The 23,552-nt window shown below is 38.5% G+C and overlaps 5 protein-coding genes across 6 annotated transcripts; 4 read left to right on the forward strand and 1 right to left on the reverse strand.

The window, feature by feature from the left end:
* The first annotated feature begins 218 nt into the window (after positions 1-218).
* Positions 219-14,402, forward strand: LOC103952004 (G-type lectin S-receptor-like serine/threonine-protein kinase At4g27290). 2 transcript variants are annotated; one of them, XM_048569899.1, is made up of 8 exons: positions 219-953; positions 11,505-12,302; positions 12,562-12,717; positions 12,812-12,942; positions 13,082-13,292; positions 13,396-13,633; positions 13,755-13,905; positions 13,995-14,402. In XM_048569899.1, exons 2-8 carry the CDS (start codon positions 11,507-11,509, stop codon positions 14,295-14,297), a joined length of 1,986 nt encoding a protein of 661 aa, XP_048425856.1. In that variant the 5' UTR covers positions 219-953; positions 11,505-11,506; the 3' UTR covers positions 14,298-14,402. The 2 variants fall into 2 exon arrangements, with proteins under 2 accessions (XP_048425856.1, XP_048425855.1); XM_048569898.1 differs by lacking the exon at positions 219-953 and having other exon boundaries at positions 10,978-12,302; positions 12,562-12,714.
* Positions 1,837-5,569, forward strand: LOC103952053 (G-type lectin S-receptor-like serine/threonine-protein kinase At4g27290). The gene is made up of 7 exons (XM_048569897.1): positions 1,837-3,339; positions 3,601-3,756; positions 3,853-3,983; positions 4,123-4,333; positions 4,434-4,671; positions 4,793-4,943; positions 5,033-5,569. The coding sequence occupies exons 1-7, from the start codon at positions 2,040-2,042 to the stop codon at positions 5,333-5,335; spliced, it is 2,490 nt and encodes an 829-aa protein (XP_048425854.1). The 5' UTR covers positions 1,837-2,039; the 3' UTR covers positions 5,336-5,569.
* Positions 6,210-10,455, forward strand: LOC103952052. The gene is given in 4 exon segments (XM_048569905.1): positions 6,210-6,332; positions 7,407-7,906; positions 7,909-8,473; positions 8,846-10,455. Coding segments are annotated over 3 exon segments (1,077 nt in total). The 5' UTR covers positions 6,210-6,332; positions 7,407-7,431; the 3' UTR covers positions 8,883-10,455.
* A 1,816-nt stretch (positions 14,403-16,218) lies between the features above and the next one.
* LOC103952051 lies at positions 16,219-20,254 on the forward strand. Its single transcript, XM_048569827.1, has 4 exons — positions 16,219-16,462; positions 17,492-18,561; positions 18,934-19,318; positions 19,763-20,254. Exons 2-3 carry the CDS (start codon positions 17,517-17,519, stop codon positions 19,308-19,310), a joined length of 1,422 nt encoding a protein of 473 aa, XP_048425784.1. The 5' UTR covers positions 16,219-16,462; positions 17,492-17,516; the 3' UTR covers positions 19,311-19,318; positions 19,763-20,254.
* Positions 20,095-23,099, reverse strand: LOC103952005 (protein Iojap, chloroplastic). Its single transcript, XM_009363527.3, has 5 exons — positions 22,816-23,099; positions 22,378-22,504; positions 22,058-22,196; positions 21,860-21,948; positions 20,095-20,664 (listed from the first exon to the last, which is right to left on the reverse strand). The coding sequence occupies exons 1-5, from the start codon at positions 23,047-23,049 to the stop codon at positions 20,543-20,545; spliced, it is 711 nt and encodes a 236-aa protein (XP_009361802.2). The 5' UTR covers positions 23,050-23,099; the 3' UTR covers positions 20,095-20,542.
* Between the last annotated feature and the right edge of the window lie 453 nt (positions 23,100-23,552).

Consider the following 23,552-nt stretch of genomic DNA (forward strand, 5'->3'; position numbering starts at 1 on the left):
CTCTATAAATAGAGCACTCCGTATGTTTTCAAGATACAGAAAATATAAGAAGAAAACGAGAGAGAAATATCAGTAACATCATCTATTTCTCTGCCTTTTATTTGTTATCCTTTTGTGCTATAGTTTTAGTGTGGCATTTTACATCTACCTTGCACCTACAATTAAAAAGATTATTCCTTTTAACTTTGACTTATTTATAACAACTATACATTAGTTTATATATTTTGCTAAGACAGTATCATTCTTGGACCGAGTCCGATGTCTACTTCCGATATTCCTCAGTTTCACGCTGGAGAACAATTAGTCTTCCGTTGCAGCTTGGTAATTTGTCTTCCCATGTGCCCAATTATTCAACAATATTGAAGTAAAAAATGACAGCAAAAATGCGAAATCATACATGTAAGAAGGGCATAGAGGGACAATTGAGGTCTTTGATTTTCAGTGCTTTCCCACGAATTTAATGAAAAATCCATTGAAAGCTTCAACTAAGATGTGATTGCTCCTCTTCAACTCTTCTTTGCTGCTCATCTTCGCAGTACTATTCTCCATAGCTGATGACGCCACGAGTACATTTCAGTCCATTAGAGACAATGAGACTGTAGTTTCAACTGGCGGTACGTTTGAGCTAGGATTTTGCAGTCCTGATGCTTCTAACAGACAGTACGTGGCGATATGGTACAAGCACATACCTGTTACAACCATTGTATGGGTTGCCAACAGAGACAAGCCCGTCGCTGATTTGTGCGGCGTTCTGAAGGTCACCAACCCCGGAATTCTTGTCCTCAACCACAACATGAGCACAGTTTGGTCCTCCAACACATCAAGAACTGCATAGAATCCAGTGGCACGTCTTTTGGATTCGGGTAATATTGTCGTGATAGATGGGAGTGATGATGACTCTGAGAACTTTCTGTGGCAAAGTTTTGATTACCCTGGCGATACATTCTTACCAGGTATGAAGATTGGTAGGAACACAGTTAAGTACTCGAGTTTGAAGATTGGTAGGAACACGGTTAAGTACTCGAGTTTGAAGATTGGTAGGGCATTTTCGGCTATGAAGTCACTTTTACAGTATTCGAGTTTGAAGTTTGAATTAGAGAGATTAAATAGTTATCGTTTATAGATTTCAATTGGATTATATTATACATTTGAACTACTGCGATTCAGATTCGACAGCTTTACTGTGCGTTTTAATGTTTACTGCAATACAGGATTGAACATTTTTTGAACATTTTTGGTACAACTTAACTAAAAAACAACCAACAAAATGAAAGCAACTGAGGTAACTGACAGCAAAGAAAACAAGGTTGCAAAAAACAACCACAATCAGCAACCAAGAACAACCCAAAGCAGAAGCAAAAACAAACAAGAGAAACCGAGACTCCGAGAAAGCAAAAAACTTCTACAAAGAAATTCAGCAGGGAACGGTAGACACAATGGCATGAAAAAAAAACAAAAAAAAAGAAAGTAGCATCTCTGAAGTCATTCTGAAAAATATTGACTTTGCTATAAAAAAAATCACGTGGAGAGAGAGAGAGAGAGAGACACACACACACACACAAAGGGACATACAAGCGGTTACAAGGCATATTTTCTCCCATCCGAGATGCTCTTATTTTATACTCGTTTTTGGTATTTGTGTATTCAAGTCAAATGTGGGGCTGCTCTCTCCGTCTGATTTTTCCAAAAATAATGCTACTATATATTAATTTATATCATTCTTGGACCGAGTCCGATGTCTGCTTCCGATAATTTCCTCAGTTTCACACTGGAGAACAATTTATCTTCCCTTGCAACTTAGTAATTTGTCTTCCCATGTGCGCAATTATTCAACAATATTGAAGTCAAAAATGACAAAAAAATGCGAAATCATACATGTAAGAAGGGAGTAGAAGGACAATTGAGGTCTTTGATTTTCACTGCTTTCCCACGAATTTAGTGAAAATTCCATTGAAAGCTTCAACTAAGATGTGCTTGCTTCTTTTCTACTCTACTTTGCTGCTCATTGTTGCAGCAGTAGAGGGACAATTTGTATTTCCATGAATTTAATGAAAAATCCATTGAAAGCTTCAACTAAGATGTGCTTGCTCCTCTTCAACTCTTCTTTGCTGCTCATCTTCGCAGTACTATTCTCCATAGCTGATGACGCCACGAGTACATTTCAGTCCATTAGAGACGGTGAGACTGTAGTTTCAACTGGCGCAACGTTTGAGCTAGGATTTTGCAGTCCTGATGCTTCTAATAAACGGTACGTGGGGATATGGTACAAGAAGATTTCTGTTAAAACCATTGTATGGGTTGCCAACAGAGAAACACCCCTCACTGATTTGTCTGGCGTCCTGAAGGTCACCAACCCCGGAATTCTTGTCCTCAACCACAACATGAGCACAATTTGGTCCTCAAACACATCGAGAACTGCACATAATCCAGTGGCACGTCTTTTGGATTCGGGTAATCTTGTCGTGATAGATAGGAGTGATGATGACCCTGAGAACTTTTTGTGGCAAAGTTTTGATTACCCTGGCAATACAATCTTACCAGGTGCGAAGCTTGGTAGGAACACAGTTACAGGCTTCAATTGGTATCTTAGATCATGGAAAAGTCCTCAGGATCCTTCTCAAGGTAATTATACATATCAATTTGGTCCCAAAGGATATGCAGAAATGTTTCTGAGGGAAGGTTCGGTCATAAAATTTCGGAGTGGACCATGGAATGGAATCCGGTTCAGTGGAATGCCTCAGTTAAATCCAAACTCTCTATACACATACGGTCTTGTTTTTGAGCCTGATGAAATGTACTACAGTTACGAGCCTCGCAACAGCTCAATCCTTTCGAACTTGGTGTTAACTTCAGATGGACTTGCGCAGCGCTATACATGGATTGATAGAACCAAAGATTGGTTTGTTTACCTAACAGTCCAGATTGATGACTGTGACAACTATGCATTATGTGGTGTATATGGCTCATGTAACATTGAAAAGTCCCCGGTATGTAGCTGTTTGAAAGGATTTACACCAAAGTTTCCAAAAGAATGGGATGTGGTGGATTGGTCAAATGGCTGTGTGAGAAAGACTTCTCTAAATTGCACCGGAGATGCGTTCCAAAAGTACTCGGGGTTGAAATTGCCTAGCACAGAACTATCCTGGCTTAACAGAAGTATGAACCTCAAAGAATGTGAGATGGTGTGCATGAAGAACTGCTCCTGCACGGCATATACAAATTTGGATATCCGAGATGGAGGAAGCGGGTGCTTGCTGTGGTACGGCGATCTAATTGATATAAGATACTTTGCTGAAAAAGGGCAAGATATTTATATAAGAATGGCCTCATCGGAACTAGGTATGTAAAAAACAGCTGTTGGTGACTATGCATTTATTCATGATCAAATGCTCGAAACAAAGTCAAGACATAACGAAGTGAAACGTTGTATTAATTCCAACAGTTTAAACCTTGAATTTTGACACAATTAGCAATCTTCTTTTAGAATTGTCTCACAAACTAGCAGCCATTAGTTGGATGACAAACACTATAGAGTTTTTATTTATTTATTTAGTACTCTCTGACTCATAGATTTTCTATTTTAAAAAATATCACTTGTAGATGATGAAAACAATACAAAGATCAACGCTAAATACTCTGATTCCAATGCGAAGAAAATGAGAATCATAATAAGCACTACTGTGTTGTCTACCGGACTGCTGATCATGGGCCTGGTCCTGCTGTTTTATGTTTGGAAGAAGCAGCACCAGAAAGGTGGTAAGTTGGTTGTACTATTCTGCTCCTCTGCTTTCCAAGTTACATAGTTATGCTGTATAGGGAATTTTTTTCACCCCCGTAAATGCGTCTTTGCAGGAAAACTAGGACGCAGCCAAAAGGAGGATTTGGAATTACCGTTATTTGATTTGATGACTGTAGTTTCTGCAACCGGTAACTTTTCAATTGAAAACAAACTTGGTGAAGGCGGTTTCGGATCTGTCTTTAAGGTAAAACCAGATAGTCCTTCACAGTTTCCAAGTTGCATAGATATATGTAGTTATGATCATAATATGGAATGATGGATACAAGTAGCGTGCAAACTACAAAGTATGAATTTTGGCCATAACATACGCTGATGGATTTCAGGGTACAATGAAAGATGGACAAGAAATCGCAGTGAAAAGGCTTTCAAAAAGTTCTCACCAAGGACTTGACGAGTTCAAGAATGAAGTTACACATATTGCCAAACTTCAGCATAGGAATCTAGTGAAGCTTCTTGGATACTGCATTCAAGAAGACGAGATGATGCTGATCTACGAGTTCATGCCTAACAAGAGCTTAGACTTCTTTATTTTTGGTTTGACCACTCAAAAACCTTACATTTAGTTCCATTAGTCCACTTATGCTCGCATGATGTATTTTTTGACAATTGTGAAATGAACTATGATATGCTGCAGATCAAAGAAGAAGGATGTTATTAGACTGGCCAAAGCGCTTTGAAATTATTAATGGGATAGCTCGAGGGATCCTCTATCTTCATCAAGATTCTAGACTGAGAGTTATCCATAGAGATCTCAAAGCAAGTAACATTTTGTTAGGCAGTGAATTTAACCCGAAAATCTCAGACTTTGGCCTGGCTAGAAGCTTTGGAGGAAATGAAACGAAGGCAAAAACAAAGAAAGTGGTCGGAACATAGTAAGTATCCTAAAACACAATTGTACGACTCTTTTTTTACGAATTTTCAAAAACACTAATAGAAACTAGAAAGTCTAGATTCTTTGCTTATAAAAACATTTTTTAACACATTGGTTTGCAGCGGTTATATGTCCCCAGAATATGCAATTGATGGTTTCTACTCTATAAAGTCCGACGTTTATAGCTTTGGTGTTTTGGTACTAGAGATAGTGAGTGGGAGCAGAAATAGAGGATTCTCTCATCCAGACCACAAACTCAACCTTCTTGGACATGTGAGTGTGACAACATCAAATGTCAAATTAAAATTTCTTATCACTCGATTCTACTACTTCTACTAAGTAGACTAGTTTTCATGTTTTAGGCATGGATGCTACACACAGAAGGCAGGCCTCTCGAACTACTTGATACATTGGTAGAGGACTCCATCACTTTGCATGAAGTTGTACGAACGATTCATGTGGGTCTTTTGTGCGTGCAGCGGAATCCAGAAGACAGGCCGAGCATGTCAGCTGCAGTTCTAATGTTGGGTGGTGAAGGTGCATTGCCCCCACCTCTAAAACCTGGTTTCTATAGTGAAAGGGATTTGACTGAACTCGAAGCCAGTCATTCTTCTAAAGCATGCTCAGCTAATGAAGTCACTATATCACTACTTGAGGCTCGATAAAATATTGGAAATGATTTTCGCATACATCTGTCTTTATTTTGTCTCTTGATTTTCCTTTAACTTCTTCAATTGGAAGACAATGTTATATAAGTCATTGTCACATAGCGACACTCTTTAGGCCGATTCACAAAAATTTGTGAATATGATCAGAATTGTCATATTATAAATTGATTTGTAAAGATAATATTTCAACCAAAAAAAGAAAAAACAATCAATAAAATATGATATTGTTTATTCATTAATGTCACATCCCGGTCCGGGCCCCCACTACATCCTGGGCTCGTGCTAGGTAGAGATGAGAACATACATATAAGGCTTACAGGATCCTCACCCTTGGGCGATGTGGGATCTTACAATTAAGCTATATAAAAACAATCAATAAAAGTATTACAAACCGTTTGTGAGGAATTCTCATTTTTTAGTGGTCAAGCATTGTTCATTTTTAAGACCAAAAAATGAAAATCAACAGAGAAAAATTCCAACAGATTTCAGCATGTGTCTAGAACAAATTTTCGTCAATTGGAACATTTTCGAAATGTTTTAAGTGAATTTTGAAAAATTTTACAATGCAACAAAAATTCTACGAAAATAAGTTTTATGACGTTTTTGTTGAATTCCCCAAAACAGAGTAAAAACCTTAAATAATAATTGTATATAAAAAAAGAAAATTTTAACGAAACATTTTTGGTATTGTTCACTTTTAATGAAAAACCATATTTTTATCCTTCCTTGATACTATTCACCACACATTTATTTATCATTTTTAATTAAAACTAAAAAATTTTTGAAATTTTTGTTAGTTTTTTTGGTCAAGCAAATTTCCATCTTATCACCAAGTTAAGTGGTAAATGTAAATAAATAAATAAAATAAAATAAAAAAGGAGAGCATTGTGTTGTCTGTTCCTCTCATCTTTCCCTCTTGTAAAGCCCTAATCTTCCCCTGGATTGAACTTTCTTCTGGGTTGGCTGGCCTCTGCAACATTTTCTACCAATAAAGGTCAGTTCTTTCTCTCTCTCTCTCTCTCCTCTCTCTCTCTCTCTCTCTGTTTGTTTTGAGAATTGGGAATTTCCCGTGTTCTTGAACCATTTCTATATTTATTAGATTAAGTAAAGGAAACAAATTGTTCCAGTTTTTTTCCACGTTTTGGATTGAATTAGTTGATGGGTAACAATTAATGAAGCTAAATCTGGATTGCAAATTGTTGCCAATTGGTGTTATGGGCTCTTGTCACTTATGATTTGTTTGTTTGAAAATTGGGGAGGAAAGTAATACAATTTTTGAAACAAACCCAACATTTTAACAGTTGCATAAATCTTAATGGAGACAGTAATCGTTCGTCGCTGCATCGAGTGTGTTTAAGGATTTTCAATCTTCTGTACGAGCAAAGACTACCCCGTTTGGACAATATACTTGGAAGAAATATGGTTGCAAGGTTGGTTTAGTGTTTGGAAGTGTTTCCGGTCGAGGCTGTAGCATGTAGTCTTCATCTTGCAGAACATTTAAGCAATTTTATTTGTTTTCATATTAGACAATCGTTTGACTTAGCCACACTGCTAGTTTGTGTTGAGTTTAGATGACATTGTGGCAGATTTTGGACATCACTTCAATTTCCTGACTAACGAGATTATTAGATCGAAGTTTAATAAGAAAAGTTTTTGTGTTGGTTGCTCATACTAGTGATTGGAAAAACTTGGTTTATAACTTTATCTATACATAGGTCAAATGTCCCCTTGGCATGCAACGTACCATAGATCTTGCATTTCTAGCGTACATATACGATCAATAGTTGAGCAGCTTGACTTTTTGAAGGACCTTAGGAAAGCACTTTTTCAATATAAAATGTTCATCTGTGTACACACATGTATTGGTATGTATATATTTATGCTTCATATGCTTTCTTTACAATAAGTAGATGGTTCAGTTTTTGTGGCTTTAACTTAGGGTCAAGGAGTTCCAAAATTCTCATAAGACAAAAAAAGAGGAGATTCTGATTGATGAATGATTATGCTGTTTTCAGTTTATTAATTTTGAGTTATGTCAGTGGTAACCTGTGCCTCTCTTCAAAATCAGGTAGCAAGTATACCCAAAGGGTTTCATGGCAGGTAATGGCCTGCAATCTCTAGGTCGTGTGAAGCTAACTGATCTGGCACCTGCTGAAGGCCTTCCATCAGATTCTTACAAACAATCTGTTTCGACTTTGTCACAATCACTAGCACTCTATTCTGCTGCCATCATTCAGTTTCCAGTGAGTGATGGGGCTCTTTTGATGTCGGGTTTAGATTCGGCTCGCCTCTACTTCCACCAGAAAGCATCATCCCCAGCTGCAGATATGGTTAATAACAATGACCCTCGTGACTGTTGCAAGACTTCCGGTTATAACGCAGATCCTCAATTGTGGCTAGAAACGTATGATTACAGACCTGGACTCCCTCCTTTAGAGCCCAACAACACAATGGAATTTCCTCCAGCAGCTTTACCAGATATATTTTCACTGCTTGCAAAGGCAGCTCGAGATATATTGGACGCTATCAGCTTCTATTTGAACTTGAGGAGCTCACCATTTACTGAAGTACTGATAATGTTCCCGTATGAAACTGGTAAATATCTTCTTCAGTATTATCTGTCTGTTGTCATGCAAGGCCATCATTTCAGGGGACACGACACCATAGTTTTACGACCCAAGAGGATGGCCAGTTGGTTATGTTTTCTGACCATGAGCATCAAGTTGACAAAAGCTTGATATATCTTGCCAAGTCAAACAAGGCTGGTCTACACATAAAGGACTTTCAGGGTGGTCGGTTTCTTGTGGACGAAGATCTTGGTCCTCAAGAAGCTATTGTTTACCCTGGACTTGCACTCTATCAGGCAACTGCAGGATATGTTAACCCTGCACTGCAGAGAACGGAGACCGCTAATACACAGAGCAACTTGTTTGGGCGATGTTCTTTTGCTTTTAAATTCATTCCTAAATCCATGACCAGTCTTAGTTGTTCAGAGATGAGAGCTGCTGGTCATGGGGTTGAAGCTCAGTTCCAGCTTCCAGTAGCGGTTGATGACTTTATGCAGAGATCTCAACCCACCAATCAACTCTTTAACAGACAGTTTCCAAAGTTCCAATTTCCATGCAGCACAAGATGGTATGCTGCATTTAATCTTCTTTACCAATTGCCTTCTTGTTACATACTGTAAATTGATTACATGAATGCAATTTTTTTAATGACAGCTTACTTTAATTAGGATTGGTCTTACTGACTGAAGCACCTGCACACACCAAAAATAAGTTCAATGTATAAGCTAAATTAAGTCCAACTCTATTGATAGTAATCATCAACTACTTAATAGTTTTCGCATTTCTGCTGTCGTAAACAAGGATCTTCAATCTAGTTTTATCTTCTAAAATATATCCGTCTCTTGAGTCCTCTTGATATTGGATTGCACGTGTTTATGTGTATCTCTTATGTGAGAAGGTTTTAACAGCAGGTCCTTGGATCGATGAAATGCTGGTACAGGATCTATGAAGCCTTTCTTGAGGAGGAGAAAGAGTGAAAGAACCAAACCTTTGCCACCTTCCAAGAGATTGTGGGTCGAGGCCCAGAGAGTCCTGAAGGAAAGGGTTCAAGACATTGCAGACAAGAAGGGAATCAAGCTGAGGTTCTGCAACCTGAAGGAGTGTGAGAATCACATTCAGACACTTGATAGCCCCTGTGCCAATATAAGAATGGAAATTGGATGGCCACACGGGGTGCCATTTGTTCATCCCCATGATCTCCCCAATAAGGCAAATATCAGTTTCCTTGAAGCCTATGAACCTGGTTGGACAGCTACTCATGATATGGAGTTAAGTCTAACCGAACCTGGACAGGCTGGCCAGTCAGCCCTCGGTTAATTGTAATTGTAAGTCCCAATTTAGCAATCAAGTAAAAAAGTTCGTATGGGTAGCCAACCGAGAGACACCGCTCACTGATTCATCAGGTCTACTCACTGTCACCATCCCTGGAATTCTTGTCCTTGTTGATACTAACAGGACAAGCGTTTGGTCCTCGAACACACCAACATCTGCGTCAAATCCAGCAGCGCAGCTTTCGGATTCAGAAATCTTGTTGTGACAGATTGTAATGATCGTACCGACCCTGAGAATTTTACGTGGCAGAGTTTTGATTACCCTGGTGACACATTCCTACTGGGTACAAAACTCGGTAGGAACACATTTACTTGCTTTGCTTGTGAAATATAGTTCTTGATGCATTGCTTTGCACTGGTTACGTTACATGTCCCCGGAATATGTCTTCGATGAGTTCTACTAGATAAAATCTGATCTTTAGCTTTGGTGTTATGGTGCTCGAGATAGTGAATGGGAAGAGAAACAAAGGATTTTCTCATCCAGGCCATAGCCTCAACCTGCTAGGACATGTAAGTGCCAGCTGTCAAGTTGATAATTTTTCGTCGAATTATGCTAGGGGGACTATATTCTGACTGCATTAGCTAATGATATAAAGTGTGTGACGGTGACTTCTCTAGTAACATCTGGTGACGATAACTCATTTGTAAAATGGATTCGATTCCGCTTAAAATATAAAATGTGGTTCGTCTAGCATTATTGTTTATATTTACTCGATTCTTTATACTTCTATTTATTCAGTACGATTGGTGGTTGTGATCTTTTAGGCATGGAATTAACACAAAATAGGCAAGTCCATTGAACTACTCAATACATCAGTAGGAGACTTTAGTAATCCACATGACTTTTTGCGGTCGATCCATGTGCGTTTTATGCATGCTGCGAAATCCGGCTGTAGTTCTGATGTTGAGTGGTGAAAGTGCATTGTCTCAACCTCAAAAACCTGGTTTTTACAGTGAAAGGGATCTAGAGGACCTCAAAGTCGATCCTTGTGCAAACAAGGCTAGAGCATTTTCAGCTAATGAAGTCACTTTTGCAGTACTCGAGTTTGAAGATTGGTAGGGCATTTTCAGCTATGAAGTCACTTTTACAGTACTCGAGTTTGAAGTTTGAATTAGAGAGATTAAATAGTTATCATTTATAGATTTCAATTGGATTAGATTATACATTTGAACTATTGTGATTCAGATTCAATAGCTTTACTGTACGTTCTTATGTTTACTGCAATACAGGATTGAACATTTTGTTTTGGTACAACTTAGCTGAAAAACGACCAACAACATGAAAGCAACTGAGGCAACTGACAGCATTGGAAACAAGGTTGCAAAAAACAACCACAATCAGCAGCCAAGAACAACCCAAAGCAGAAGCAAAAACAATAAGAGAAACAGATACAAAGAAATTCAGCAGGGAACGGTAGACACAATGGCATAAAAAGAAGGCAGTAGCATCCCTGGAATCATTCTGAAAATTATTGACTTTGCTATAAAAAAATTCACGCGAAGAGAGAGAGACACGCACACACAAAGGGACATACAACCGGTTACAAGGCATACTCTCTCCCACCCGAGATGCTCTTATTTGAAACTCTGTTTTTGGCATTTGTGTATTCAAGTCAAATGTAGGGGCTGCTCTCTTCGTCTAAATGTAGGGGCTGCTCTCTTCGTCAAATGTAGGGGCTGTTTTTGGCATTTATGTATTCAAAAATGACGGCAAAAATGCGAAATCATACACGTAAGAAGGGCGTAGAGGGACAATATATGTTCCCATGAATTTAATGAAAAATCCGTTGAAAGCTTCAACTAAGATGTGCTTGGTCCTCTTCTACTCTTCTTTGTTGCTCATCTTCGCAGCAGTATTCTCCATAGCTGATGACGCCACGAGTACATTTCAGTCCATTAGAGACGGTGAGACTGTAGTTTCAACTGGCGGTACGTTTGAGCTAGGATTTTGCAGTCCTGATGCTTCTAATAGACGGTACGTGGGGATATGGTACAAGCACATATCTGTTACAACCATTGTATGGGTTGCCAACAGAGACAAGCCCCTGGGTGATTTGTCCGGCGTTCTAAAGGTCACCAACTCTGGAATTCTTGTCCTCAACCACAACATGAGCACAGTTTGGTCCTCCAACACATCGAGAACTGCACAGAATCCAGTGGCACGTCTTTTGGATTCGGGTAATCTTGTCGTGATAGATAGGAGTGATGATGACTCTGAGAACTTTCTGTGGCAAAGTTTTGATTACCCTGGCGACACATTCTTACCAGGTATGAAGATTGGTAGGAACACGGTTACAGGCTTCAATTGGCATCTTAGATCGTGGAAAAGTCCTCAGGATCCTTCTCAAGGCAATTGTACAAATCAACTTGGTCCCAAAGGATATGCAGAATTATTTGTGAGGGAAGGTTCGGTCATTAAATTTCGGTCTGGACCATGGAATGGAGTCTGGTTCAGTGGAAACCCTCAGTTAAATCAAAACTCTATATACACATACAGTCTTGTTTCTGAGCGTGATGAAATGTACTACAGTTACAAGCTTCACAACAGCTCAATCTTTTCAAGGTTGATGTTAACTTCAGATGGACTTCTGCAGCGCTACACATGGATTGATAGAACCAAAGGTTGGGTTCTTTACCAAACAGTCCAAATTGATGACTGTGACAACTATGCATTGTGTGGTGTACATGGTGCATGTAACATTCAAAAGTCCCCGGTGTGTAGCTGTTTGAAAGGATTTACACCAAAGTTTCCGAAAGAATGGGATTTGGCAGATTGGTCTAATGGTTGTGTGAGAAAGACTTCTCTAAATTGCACCGGAGACGTGTTCCAAAAGTACTCGGGGTTGAAATTGCCTAGCACAGAACAATCCTGGTTTAACAAAAGTATGAACCTCAAGGAATGTGAGATGGTGTGCATGAAGAACTGCTCCTGCACGGCTTATTCAAATTTGGATATCCGGGATGGAGGAACTGGGTGCTTGCTGTGGTACGGTGATCTAATTGATATAGTATACATTGCTGAAAACGTGCAAGATATTTATATAAGAATGGCCGCAGCAGAAAAAGGTATGTAAAAAACACTTGTTGGTGACTATGCATTTAGTCATAATCATATGCTCGAAACAAAGTCAAGACATAACGAGGTGAAACATTGTACTAATACTAACAGTTTAAACTTTGAATTTTGACACAATTAGCAATATCTTATTTTAGAATTGTCTCACAAACTAGAAACTATTAGTTGGATGATAGAGATTATACAGTTTTTATTTATTTATTACTGTCCGACTCATAGATTTTCTGTCTTCAAAAATATCATTCATAGATCATGAAGACGATACAAAGATCAACGCTAAATACTCTGAAACCAATGCAAAGAAAATGAGAATCATAATAAGCACTACTATGTTGTCTATCGGACTGCTGATCATGGGCCTTACCCTGTTGTTTTATGTTTGGAAGAAGCAGCACCAAAAAGGTGGTAAGTTGGTCGTATTATTGTGCCCCTCTGCTTTCCAAACTACATAGTTCAGTTGTATAGGGAATTTTTTTCACCCATCACTGCATCTTTGCAGGAAAACTGGGACGCAACCAAAAGGAGGATCTGGAATTACCGTTATTTGACTTGATGACTATAGTTTCTGCAACCAGTAACTTTTCAATTGAAAACAAAATTGGTGAAGGCGGTTTCGGATCTGTCTTTAAGGTAAAACCAGATAATCCATCATAGTTTTGAAGTTGTATAGATACATGTACTTCTGGTCATAATATGTAATGATGGATACAAGTAGTGTGCAAACTACAAAGTATGAATTTTGGTCATAACATACGCTGATGGATTTCAGGGTACGATGGAAGATGGACAAGAAATTGCAGTGAAAAGGCTTTCAAAAAGTTCTAGACAAGGACTCGACGAGTTCAAGAATGAAGTTACACATATTGCCAAACTTCAGCACAGGAATCTAGTGAAGCTTCTTGGATGCTGCATTCAAGAAGACGAGATGATACTGATCTACGAGTTCATGCCCAACAAGAGCTTAGACTTCTTTATTTTCGGTTTGACCACTCAAAAACCTTGCATTTAGTTCGATTAGTCAGCTTATGCTAGCAGCCTAGCACAATGTATTTTGTGACAATTGTGAATTATGATATTTTGCAGATCAAAGAAGAAGGATGTTATTAGACTGGCCAAAGCGCTTTGAAATTATTAATGGGATAGCTCGAGGGCTCCTCTATCTTCATCAAGATTCTAGATTGAGAGTTATTCATAGAGATCTCAAAGCAAGTAACATTTTATTAGGCAGTGAATTTAACCCGAAAATCTCAGACTTTGGCCTGGCTAGAAGCTTTGGAGGAAATGAAACGAAAGCAAAAACAAGGAAAGTGGTCGGAACATAGTAAGTATCCTAAAACATAATTGTACCACTCTTTTTTTACGAATTTTCAAAAACACTAATAGAAACTAGAAAGTCTAGATTCTTTGTGTATAAAAATGTTTTTTGACACATTCGTCTGCAGTGGTTACATGTCCCCAGAATATACAATTGATGGTTTCTACTCTATAAAGTCCGATGCCTATAGCTTTGGTGTTCTAGTGCTAGAGATAGTGAGCGGGAGCAGAAATAGAGGATTCTCTCATCCAGACCACAAACTCAACCTTCTTGGACATGTGAGTGTGACAACATCAAATGTCAAGTTAAAAATTCTCATTGCTCGACTCTGCTACTTCTGCTAAGTAGACTTGTTTTCATGTTTTAGGCATGGATGCTACACACAGAAGGCAGGCCTCTCAAACTGCTTGATGCATCAGTAGAGGACTCCGTCACTCTGCATGAAGTTGTAAGAACGATTCATGTGGGTCTTTTGTGCGTGCAGCGGAATCCAGAAGACAGACCGAGCATGTCAGCTATAGTTCTAATGTTGGGTGGTGAAGGTGTGTTGCCCCCACCTCTAAAACCTGGTTTTTATAGTGAAAGGGATCTAACTGAACTCGAAACCAATTATTCTTCTAAAGCATGCTCAGCTAATGAAGTCACTATTTCAGTAGTTGAGGCTCGATAAAATTTTGGAAAATGATTTTCGTACACACTTTCGTCTTTATTTTGTGTCTTGATTTTCCTATAACTTCTTCAATTGGAAGGCAATGTTATATAAGTCATTGTCACATAGCTACACTCTTTAGGCCGATTCGCAAAAATTTGTGAATATAATTAGAACTGTCATATTATAAATCGATTCGTAAAGATAATTTTTCAGCAAAAAAATAAAATATGATATTGTTTAGTGATTGAGCTATATAAAAACATATGGTAGGATTTCACATCCCGACTCGGGCTCCATCACATCCTGAGCTCGACTCCGCCGTAGCACGATATTGTCCACTTTGGGCCCTGACCACGCCCTCACGGTTTTGTTTCTGGGAACTTACACAAGAATTTCCCAGTGGGTCACCCATCCTGGGAATGCTCTCGTCCGAACTCGCTTAACTTCGGAGTTCCGATGGAATCCGAAGCCAGTGATCTCTCAAAAAGTCTCGTGCTAGGTAGAGATGAGAATATAAATATAAGGCTTACAGGATCCACTCCCCTGGGCGATGTGAGATGTTACAATCCATTCCCTTAGGGGCTCGATATCCTTGTCGGCGCACTTCCGACCAGGGATTGGCTTTGATGCCAAATTTTCACATCCCCACCCGGGCTCCACCACATCCTAGGCTCGACTCCGCCGTAGCATAATATTGTCCGTTTTAGGCTCCGACCACGCCCTCACGGTTTTGTTTTTGGGAACTCACACACAAGAACTTCCATCCTGGGAATGCTCTCGTCTGAACTCGCTTAACTTCTGAGTTCCGATGGAACTCAAAGCCAGTGAGCTCTCAAAAAGTCACGTGCTAGGTAGAGATGAGAATATACATATAAGGCTTACAGGATCCACTTCCCTGGATGATGTGGGATGTTACATAGGAATTGATAAAAAGTATTATGAACTATTTATGAGGCATTTTCATTCTTGAGTGGCCAAACATTGTTCATTTTTAAGGCGAAAAAAAAAAATCAATGAAGAAAAATTCTAACATATTTTAGTATGTGGCTAGAACAAATTTTCATCAATTGGAACATTTTTGAAACGCTTTAAATGAATTTTGAAAAATTTTACAAAACAACAAAAGTTCTATGAAAATAAGTTTTATGACGGTGTTGTTGAATTCCCCAAAACAGATTAAAAACCCCAAATAACAATTGTATATAAAAAAAGGGTAATGCTATCTGCACACACCAGCGGAGCTACATTAAGGGCTATCCTGGGTTGTAGCTTAGGGAGATTTTTGTAGAAAATAAAATTTTACATGTAATTTTTATGGATTTTCGAATATAGCCTACCATATATTTAGTCACTGATTCGATTTCTCTCGGTTTAATTATATAATATAGTTTACAAACTATCTCTTTTTCTCACATCTTTTTTCTCATCACTTCTTGTATATGTAGAAGTTTGAATTTGTTTGAATAACGAAAGTTCTTGGTTCACTTTGTGAAAATTTTCTTGAGTTAGCTGATACTGTAAAAAATATAATATCAAGTTTCTTTGTTTATAAATTTAAATCTTTAAACTAGCCCATCCGATGAAAATTTTCTAGCTCCACCACTGTCTACACACTCATTTTTACTTCTCACACATCTTTTCAATATTCGCTCTTTGGATTGAGTAAATTGGAGAAAATCAAGGCCAAATATTAACAAAGGTGTTTGAAAGATAAAAATACACGTGTGAATAACACTAGCTACTTCTTACATAAATTTCTCCAAAATGAGACGCGGAAAGATATGTTCAAGTAGAAGAGATTTTTCAGTGTGACCGGCACACGGGGTGTTATACCTCGTGCCACTATATAAATGTGAAATATGTATGCTAAAACATTAATAACTCAAAAAATAAAATTTTCCACCTCTTATATAAAAACAAATAATTTACCACTTGTGTTCCGTCAGAATGAAAATTTTCTGGAATAGGTGATATGGCTTTCGACAAATCCAAAATTTTCATCTCATCACCAAGTTTTGGTAGCCGCAAGTAAAATCCACCATTAAGGTGTAAAAAAGAAACAGAAAAAAAGGCACTGTGTTGTTTGTTCCGCTCCTCTCTCCCTTTTGTAAAGCCCTAATCTTCCCCTGAATTTAACTTTCTTCTGGGTTGGCTGGCTTCTGCAACATTTTCTACCAATAAAGGTCAGTTCTCTCTCTCTCTCTCTCTCTCTCTCTCTCTCTGTTTGTTTTGAGAATTGGGAATTTCCCGTGTTCTTGAACCATTTCTATATTTATTAGATTAAGTAAAGGAAACAAATTTTTCCAGTTTTTTTTCCACGTTTTGGATTGAATTAGTTGATGGGTAACAATTAATGAAGCTAAATCTGGATTGCAAATTGTTGCCAATTGGTCTTATGGGTTCTTGTCACTTATGATTTGTTTGTTTGAAAATTGGGGAGGAAAGTAATACAATTTTTGAAACAAACCCAACATTTTAACAGTTGCATAAATCTTAATGGAGACAGTAATCGTTCCTCGCTGCATCGAGTGTGTTTAAAGATTTTCAATCTTCTGTATGAGCAAAGACTACCCCGTTTGGACAATATACTTGGAAGAAATATGGTTGCAACGTTGGTTTAGTGTTTGGACGAGTGTTACCGGTGGATGCTGTAGCATGTAGTCTTCATTTTGCAGAACTTTAAGCAATTTTATTTTTTTCGTATCAGACAATCGTTTGACTTTGCCAGACTGCTAGTTTGTGTTGAGTTTAGATGACACTGTGGCAGATTTTGGACATCACTTCAATTTCCTGACTAACGAGATTATTAGATCGAAGTTTAATAAGAAAAGTTTTTGTGTTGGTTGCTCATACTAGTGATTGGAAAAACTTGGTTTATAACTTTATCTATACATAGGTCAAATGTCCCCTTGGCATGCAACGTACCATAGATCTTGCATTTCTAGCGTACATATACGATCAATAGTTGAGCAGCTTGACTTTTTTAAGGACCTTAGGAGAGCCCTTTTTCAATATAAAATGTTCATTTTTGTACACACATATATTTGTATGTATATATTTATGCTGCTTATGCTTTCTTTACAATACGTAGATGGTTCAGTTTTTGTGGCTTCAACTTAGGGGTCAAGGTCTGATTGACGAATGATTATGCTGTTTTCAGTTTATTACTTTTGAGTTTGTCAGTGGTAACCTGTGCCTCTCTTCAAAATCAGGTAGCAAGTATACCCAAAGGGTTTCATGGCAGGTAATGGCCTGACATCTCTAGGTCGTGTGAAGCTAACTGATCTGGCACCTGCTGAAGGCCTTCCATCAGATTCTTACAAACTATCTGTTTCGACTTTGTCACAATCACTAGCACTCTATTCTGCTGCCATCATTCAGTTTCCAGTGAGTGATGGGGCTCTTTTGAGGTCGGGTTTAGATTCGGCTCGCCTCTACTTCCACCAGAAATCATCATACCCAGCTGCAGATATGGTTAATAACAATGACCCTCGTGACTGGTGCAAGACTTCCGGTTATAATGCAGATCCTCAATTGTGGCTAGAAACCTATGATTACAGACCTGGACTCACTCCTTTAGAGCCCGACAACACAATGGAATTTCCTCCAGCAGCTTTACCAGATATATTTTCATTGCTTGCAAAGGCAGCTCGAGATATATTGGACGCTATCAGCTTCTATTTGAACTTGAGGAGCTCACCATTTACTGAAGTACTTGATAATGTTCCCTTAAGAAACCGGGAAATATCTTCTTCAGTATTATCTGTCTGTTGTCATGCAAGGCCATCATTTCAGGGGACACAACACCATAGTTTTACGACCCAAGAGGATGGCCAGTTGGTTATGTTTTCTGACCATGAGCATCAAGTTGACAAAAGCTTGATATCTCTTGTCAAGTCAGACAAGGCTGGTCTACACATAAAGGACTTTCAGGGTCGTTGGGTTCTTGTGGACGAAGATCTTGGTCCTCAAGAAGCTATTGTTTACCCTGGACTTGCACTCTATCAGGCAACTGCAGGATATGTTAACCCTGCACTGCAGAGAACGGAGACTGCTAATGCACAAAGCAACTTGTTTGGGCGATGTTCTTTGGCTTTTAAACTCATGCCTAAATCCATGACCAATCTTAGTTGTTCAGAGATGAGAGCTGCTGGTCATGGAGTTGAAGCTCAGTTCCAGCTTCCAGTAGCGGTTGATGACTTTATGCAGAGATCTCACCCCACCGATCAACTCTTTAACAGACACAGTTTCCAAAGTTCCAATTTCCATGCAGCACAAGATGGTATGCTGCATTTAATCTTCTTTACCAATTGCCTGCTTATTACATACTGTAAATTGATTTCATGAATGAAATTTTTTTAATGACAGCTTACTTTAATTAGGATTGGTCTTACTGACTAAAGCACATGCACACACCAAAAATAAGTTCGATGTATAAGCTAAATTAAGTCCAACTCTATTGATAGTAATCGTCAACAACTTAATAGTTTTCGCATTTCTGCTGTCATAAACAAGGATCTTCAATCTAGTTTTATCTTCTAAAATTATCTCCGTCTCTTGAATCCTCTTGATATTGGATTGCACGTGTTTATGTGTATCTCTTAGTGAGAAGCTTTTAACAGCAGGTCCTTGGGTCGATGAAATGCTGGTACAGGATCTATGAAGCCTTTGTTGAGGAGGAGAAAGAGTGAAAGAACCAAACCTCTGCCACCTTCCAAGAGATTACGGGTCGAGGCCCAGAGAGTCCTGAAGGAAAGGGTTCAAGACATTGCAGACAAGAAGGGAATCAAGCTGAGGTTCTGCAACCTGAAGGAGTGTGAGAATCACATGCAGATACTTGATAGCCCATGTGCCAATATAAGAACGGAGATTGGGTGGCCACACGGGGTGCCATTTGTTCATCCCCATGATCTCCCCAACAAGGCAAAGATCGGTTTCCTTGAAGCCTATGAACCTGGTTGGACAGCTACTCATGATATGGAGTTAAGTCTAACTGAACCTGGACAGGCTGGCCAATCAACACTCGGTTAATTGTAACTGTAAGTCCCATTCTAGCAATCAAGTAAAAAAGTTTGGATTTGAATAACCAAGCATCCTTACATGTTATATTCCTCTCTTTAGTTCAATGCTTTGCAGATAATCACATATTATTTCTCTTGGCGCACGCATTATATGTGAAATCATAGTACGATATATGCCAGTGAAACATAGTGTCTAAAGATTGTGCTAGGAATAGAAGTTATATGCTTCTCTCTGTTGGTAGAATTAAGAACAGAAAAGTAAACTTTGCCAATGGTGGTATTTTTCGTTGCAGGAGTTCCGTGGTATATGTTAATTCTCTGTTGTGTAAATGCAACACAGAATTGGACAATTAGTTGTATTGCAGTTCTTTCCCTGATATAGCTCATTTGGGCTGCATTTCCCTCAACAAAGTTGATGCCTACTATGCGAACTGATATTCGTCCTTTTTTTTCTTCCTGCAGGAATTGTTTGACTCGACTTGGATGGCCGATAACAGTACTTGTAACTTCCAATACATGGCATCCAGAAGCGTGGTCCAACTTCACGCGATTCTCGTAGGATGACAATCGTGATTCATACTGCCCATACTAAGTTTTTGGTTTGTATAGACGTTTTGAGAAAAGTTGACAAAGCGGACGGCATGTATGTGGAACCTTCATCTGCTACACATATCGTGTCGGGAGCAATAGGATCGGAAAAGCGCTGAACGAAACATGGATAGGAGTGAATTTTGGAAAGATAGTCGCACATTCCATATGGTGTAGGTTTTGATACTGTAATACTACACTTGTAATTCGAATTTCGAAAGCTTTCCAGTGCGAGTTGTAGATTAATAAAGAGAGAGCACCTGATCTTGTTGGCAGATGTTCCTTTAACCAATCTTGTACTCTGTTTTATACAGTGCAACTTATGTTTCACAGTTAATAATACAGACGCCTGATAGATTTTCATGATTCTAAACATAACCGCGCATGGCCGGTAGATACAAGCCTCAGGTCGTTTGGATGCCCCGAGAAAACAGAAGCGCTCCTTAAAGTTGCATTAGTGTTTACACATTACAACGTGCCCTTTGCATTTTATAACTGGTATTGCCCAGAAACCCTGTTCGGTAACCTTCTGTCACTCTGCAAGTGAGACTAGTTCAAGGGCCCAAAACTGGTAGAGGTTTACAGATCTGCAGTAGCCATCCACAGCATCCACAGCACTCAGTTTGAATTTTCCGCGTAACTTCAAGGCTTTTCTCAGCCTCGAAATGGTGACTGGTTTTCAAAAGGCAATTTAACGGGTGTAGCATTAGCATAGAATTCTTCCAAGTTGTAGAAAGCTCGCTGTGGTGGAAGAAATATATGAATAACAACATCACCTGAATTAAGACACGAGTGAAGCCTTCTGGGTTAGATCAAGAATTCTTGAATAAGAATTTGTCAGCAAATTTAACAATTTCTAGAAAGACACTGCAACCACACTCTGACGCTTACAACGAATCACCAGACCCCTAATTATTGACCCCATAGCTGTGCAAATATGTCGGAGGACACCAAAATCATGACCAGAAAACAACATTTTCAGGTATCTTATGACTAGCAAAATCAAGTTCCCAACAGACTGATACTACAATACTTCCCAATTTAAAATGTATAACAGCTAGAACCTAACAGAACATGCAGCCATGTCTTGAAAGTTCTAGAACAGTAGACACAATACACAATTAATTCAGTACAGAATGTTATCCCTTTATGCATAGTTATGACCCAAGAAAAAATAAAATTAAAATAAACTTGAGAAGAATGGGGTTGAAATTCACAAAGCAGAGTAACAACAAAGCTTAATTGGGGAAATTGAATATGTTGGTGAGTGCTATGGGCACTGGGACCGTCTTGGCAATAGTCCTCAAAGAGTTAGAGCGTTGATTTAAAAAACCATGTTGCTAGATACAGAGAGAAACAATATAATTCTCAAGGACCCCATCCTATTGAACCTCAACAGGTTGATTTATTACAACATAACAATCAAGATATTCTCCTAAAAAATTGAGTTTAAAACCTTATATGTGTATCATATATATATAGCACTGCTAGCATACCGGTTGACTACCAAAATTAATTCAACATTTGAAGGAAAGTTTTCACAAACTTAACCTAAAATTTCACTTAAGTGCATGCACTCAAAAAATAAAAATTTGACTGGCTAAGAACACTTATTGATAACAAGTTTCATCTAAATAAGTCAAAAGGGTCATATAAGAAAGCTACATGCGGCTTGGTATACTACCATATGGAAATAGTTACTCCCACATCAATCAAACAATATGAATTGTTTCACATTAGCACCGCAATAACAATTTCAAACAGGTACCACATCTCAGTTGCCAAAAACCATGAATGGAGTAGAAAGATACAGTAAATAGGTAAGCAAAATAAAAGCACAAGGTTCATATTATATATTACCCATGGAATCTGCATCAATGTAAATCTAAAATGAGTTCAACGTCACATCCGATATTTCCAATTAAGCCATGATTAAAAAATTTCACTACAATGTGAAGGATTAAAACTCACCAAAGTCCAACAGGGTCCATGAGTTGGGTTTTGAGTCCCCAGATGAAACTCTTCCATACTTCTCCTCTGCCAGATCTCTTATCCGGGACCTTAATTGCAGCATAAAGATAAAATCAAATATTTCTTCCAAGTCTGCCACACAATTTATCATGCAAATCAAACATAAACATTCAAAAATTTAAAGTTTGAAGCACTTACGCAATTGCATCACTTTGCGGACGAGAAAATGCTGTGGCAATTATGAAAAACCGAGTCCAATACACAAGAGGCTTCACAAATAGGACCTTTATATCTCCTGCTTTTACGTCATTTGCAACGTTGGCCATTGCAACAGCAACTAAATAGATTGCAGGAAATCACTAATCAGCTTCATAAAATAAGCATATTTTGAAGGTCTAGGTTCATAACGCGAGAGATTATAATAATGAAAACTAGAAAGAATCTTCATATCAGTTGCCCGTGTAACATTAAGGCTGAAACAAAGAATCTAGCTCAGATTGCTTATGATATGAGCTTACATGATAAGCTTTCAGCATCATCATCAAGCTCTGTGCTAGGTGACTTCCTGTCATTGCTACTATATACCACCTTTCCATATTTATCAAACAAGTCATCAAACATATCGTCTGTATCTTCGCTTACATTCTGCAATGTGCCATTGATTCAGCTATCATAAGCATTCAAGGTTTAAAACGACAGAACACAAATCACAAAAATTAACAAAAACCCTTACAAGTTTTACTTATTTTCTCATAAAACCACGACTCTATACAAAACAATACAAGAAAAAAAAAAACATCATACGAAAAGTTTGAATATTTACAAGATAAGCTTCAAAAAAAAAAAAAAAAAAAAAATTCATAAATATGTTCATTTAGTAGCAGAAATTACACAAAATTCAAAACCCATAACGCTAGTCACATGGATTTGGAAACCCGAAAAACGAAATCACATACCGGAGTGAAACTATCTTCAGCTTCCTTGGCGCGAGCCAAACGCAATCTGGGCAATTCCCTGGACTTCAAATTTAAGTTCTTGCTTCTAGGCGCTTGCCAAAAGCACTTATGAGGAAAAATCGTGGTGGGACTTTGACAGAACCTGGGTTGAAGACAACCCAGCTTTTGGAGGTCGTCGGAGAACCGGAATCCAGCACCACCTCCGGCAACAGACAGAGTAATGAGCAACGCCATTTTTGGTGTTTTGGTTTTTGGTACGATTGCAAAGATATTTGAAGATGAGAGAAAATATACGATATCACCGGAAGCAATGGTCATCGAATCATAATGGGTTCCGGGTTTTCGGGTATTTGGACTTGGGCTTGCTACATCATGTCTGGCCCAGTCTCTCTCTCTCTCTCTCTCTCTCTCTCTCTCTCTCTCTCTCTCTATTTATTTCTTTTTGGTGAATTAGTTTTTCCTTTATTTGTTTACAAAGAAAGTCGGATTTTGCAAGAAATTTGTAGCTAAAGCAATTAAGTTGCTCTTATGGAACCAAGGTCGAAAAGATTGAGAAAATCAATCAATCACAACCACAATTTACGGATTCCTTCGAAGTTAAGGATTGGTAATCCTTTTCAGAAATCAAATTGACTCAGTCTTATGCATAGAAATACTTGCTTTCCATAGGAGTTGCATGCTAGATTAGTCACTTATCTCGCACGAAAGGTCCTAGGTTCATTTCTCCCTCTCTCGCT

Source organism: the organism of the source record quoted next, unplaced genomic scaffold, assembly GCF_019419815.1.
Source record: "Pyrus x bretschneideri cultivar Hongxiangsu unplaced genomic scaffold, Pyrus_bretschneideri_v1 Contig50, whole genome shotgun sequence".
NCBI classification, from domain to species: domain Eukaryota; kingdom Viridiplantae; phylum Streptophyta; class Magnoliopsida; order Rosales; family Rosaceae; genus Pyrus; species Pyrus x bretschneideri.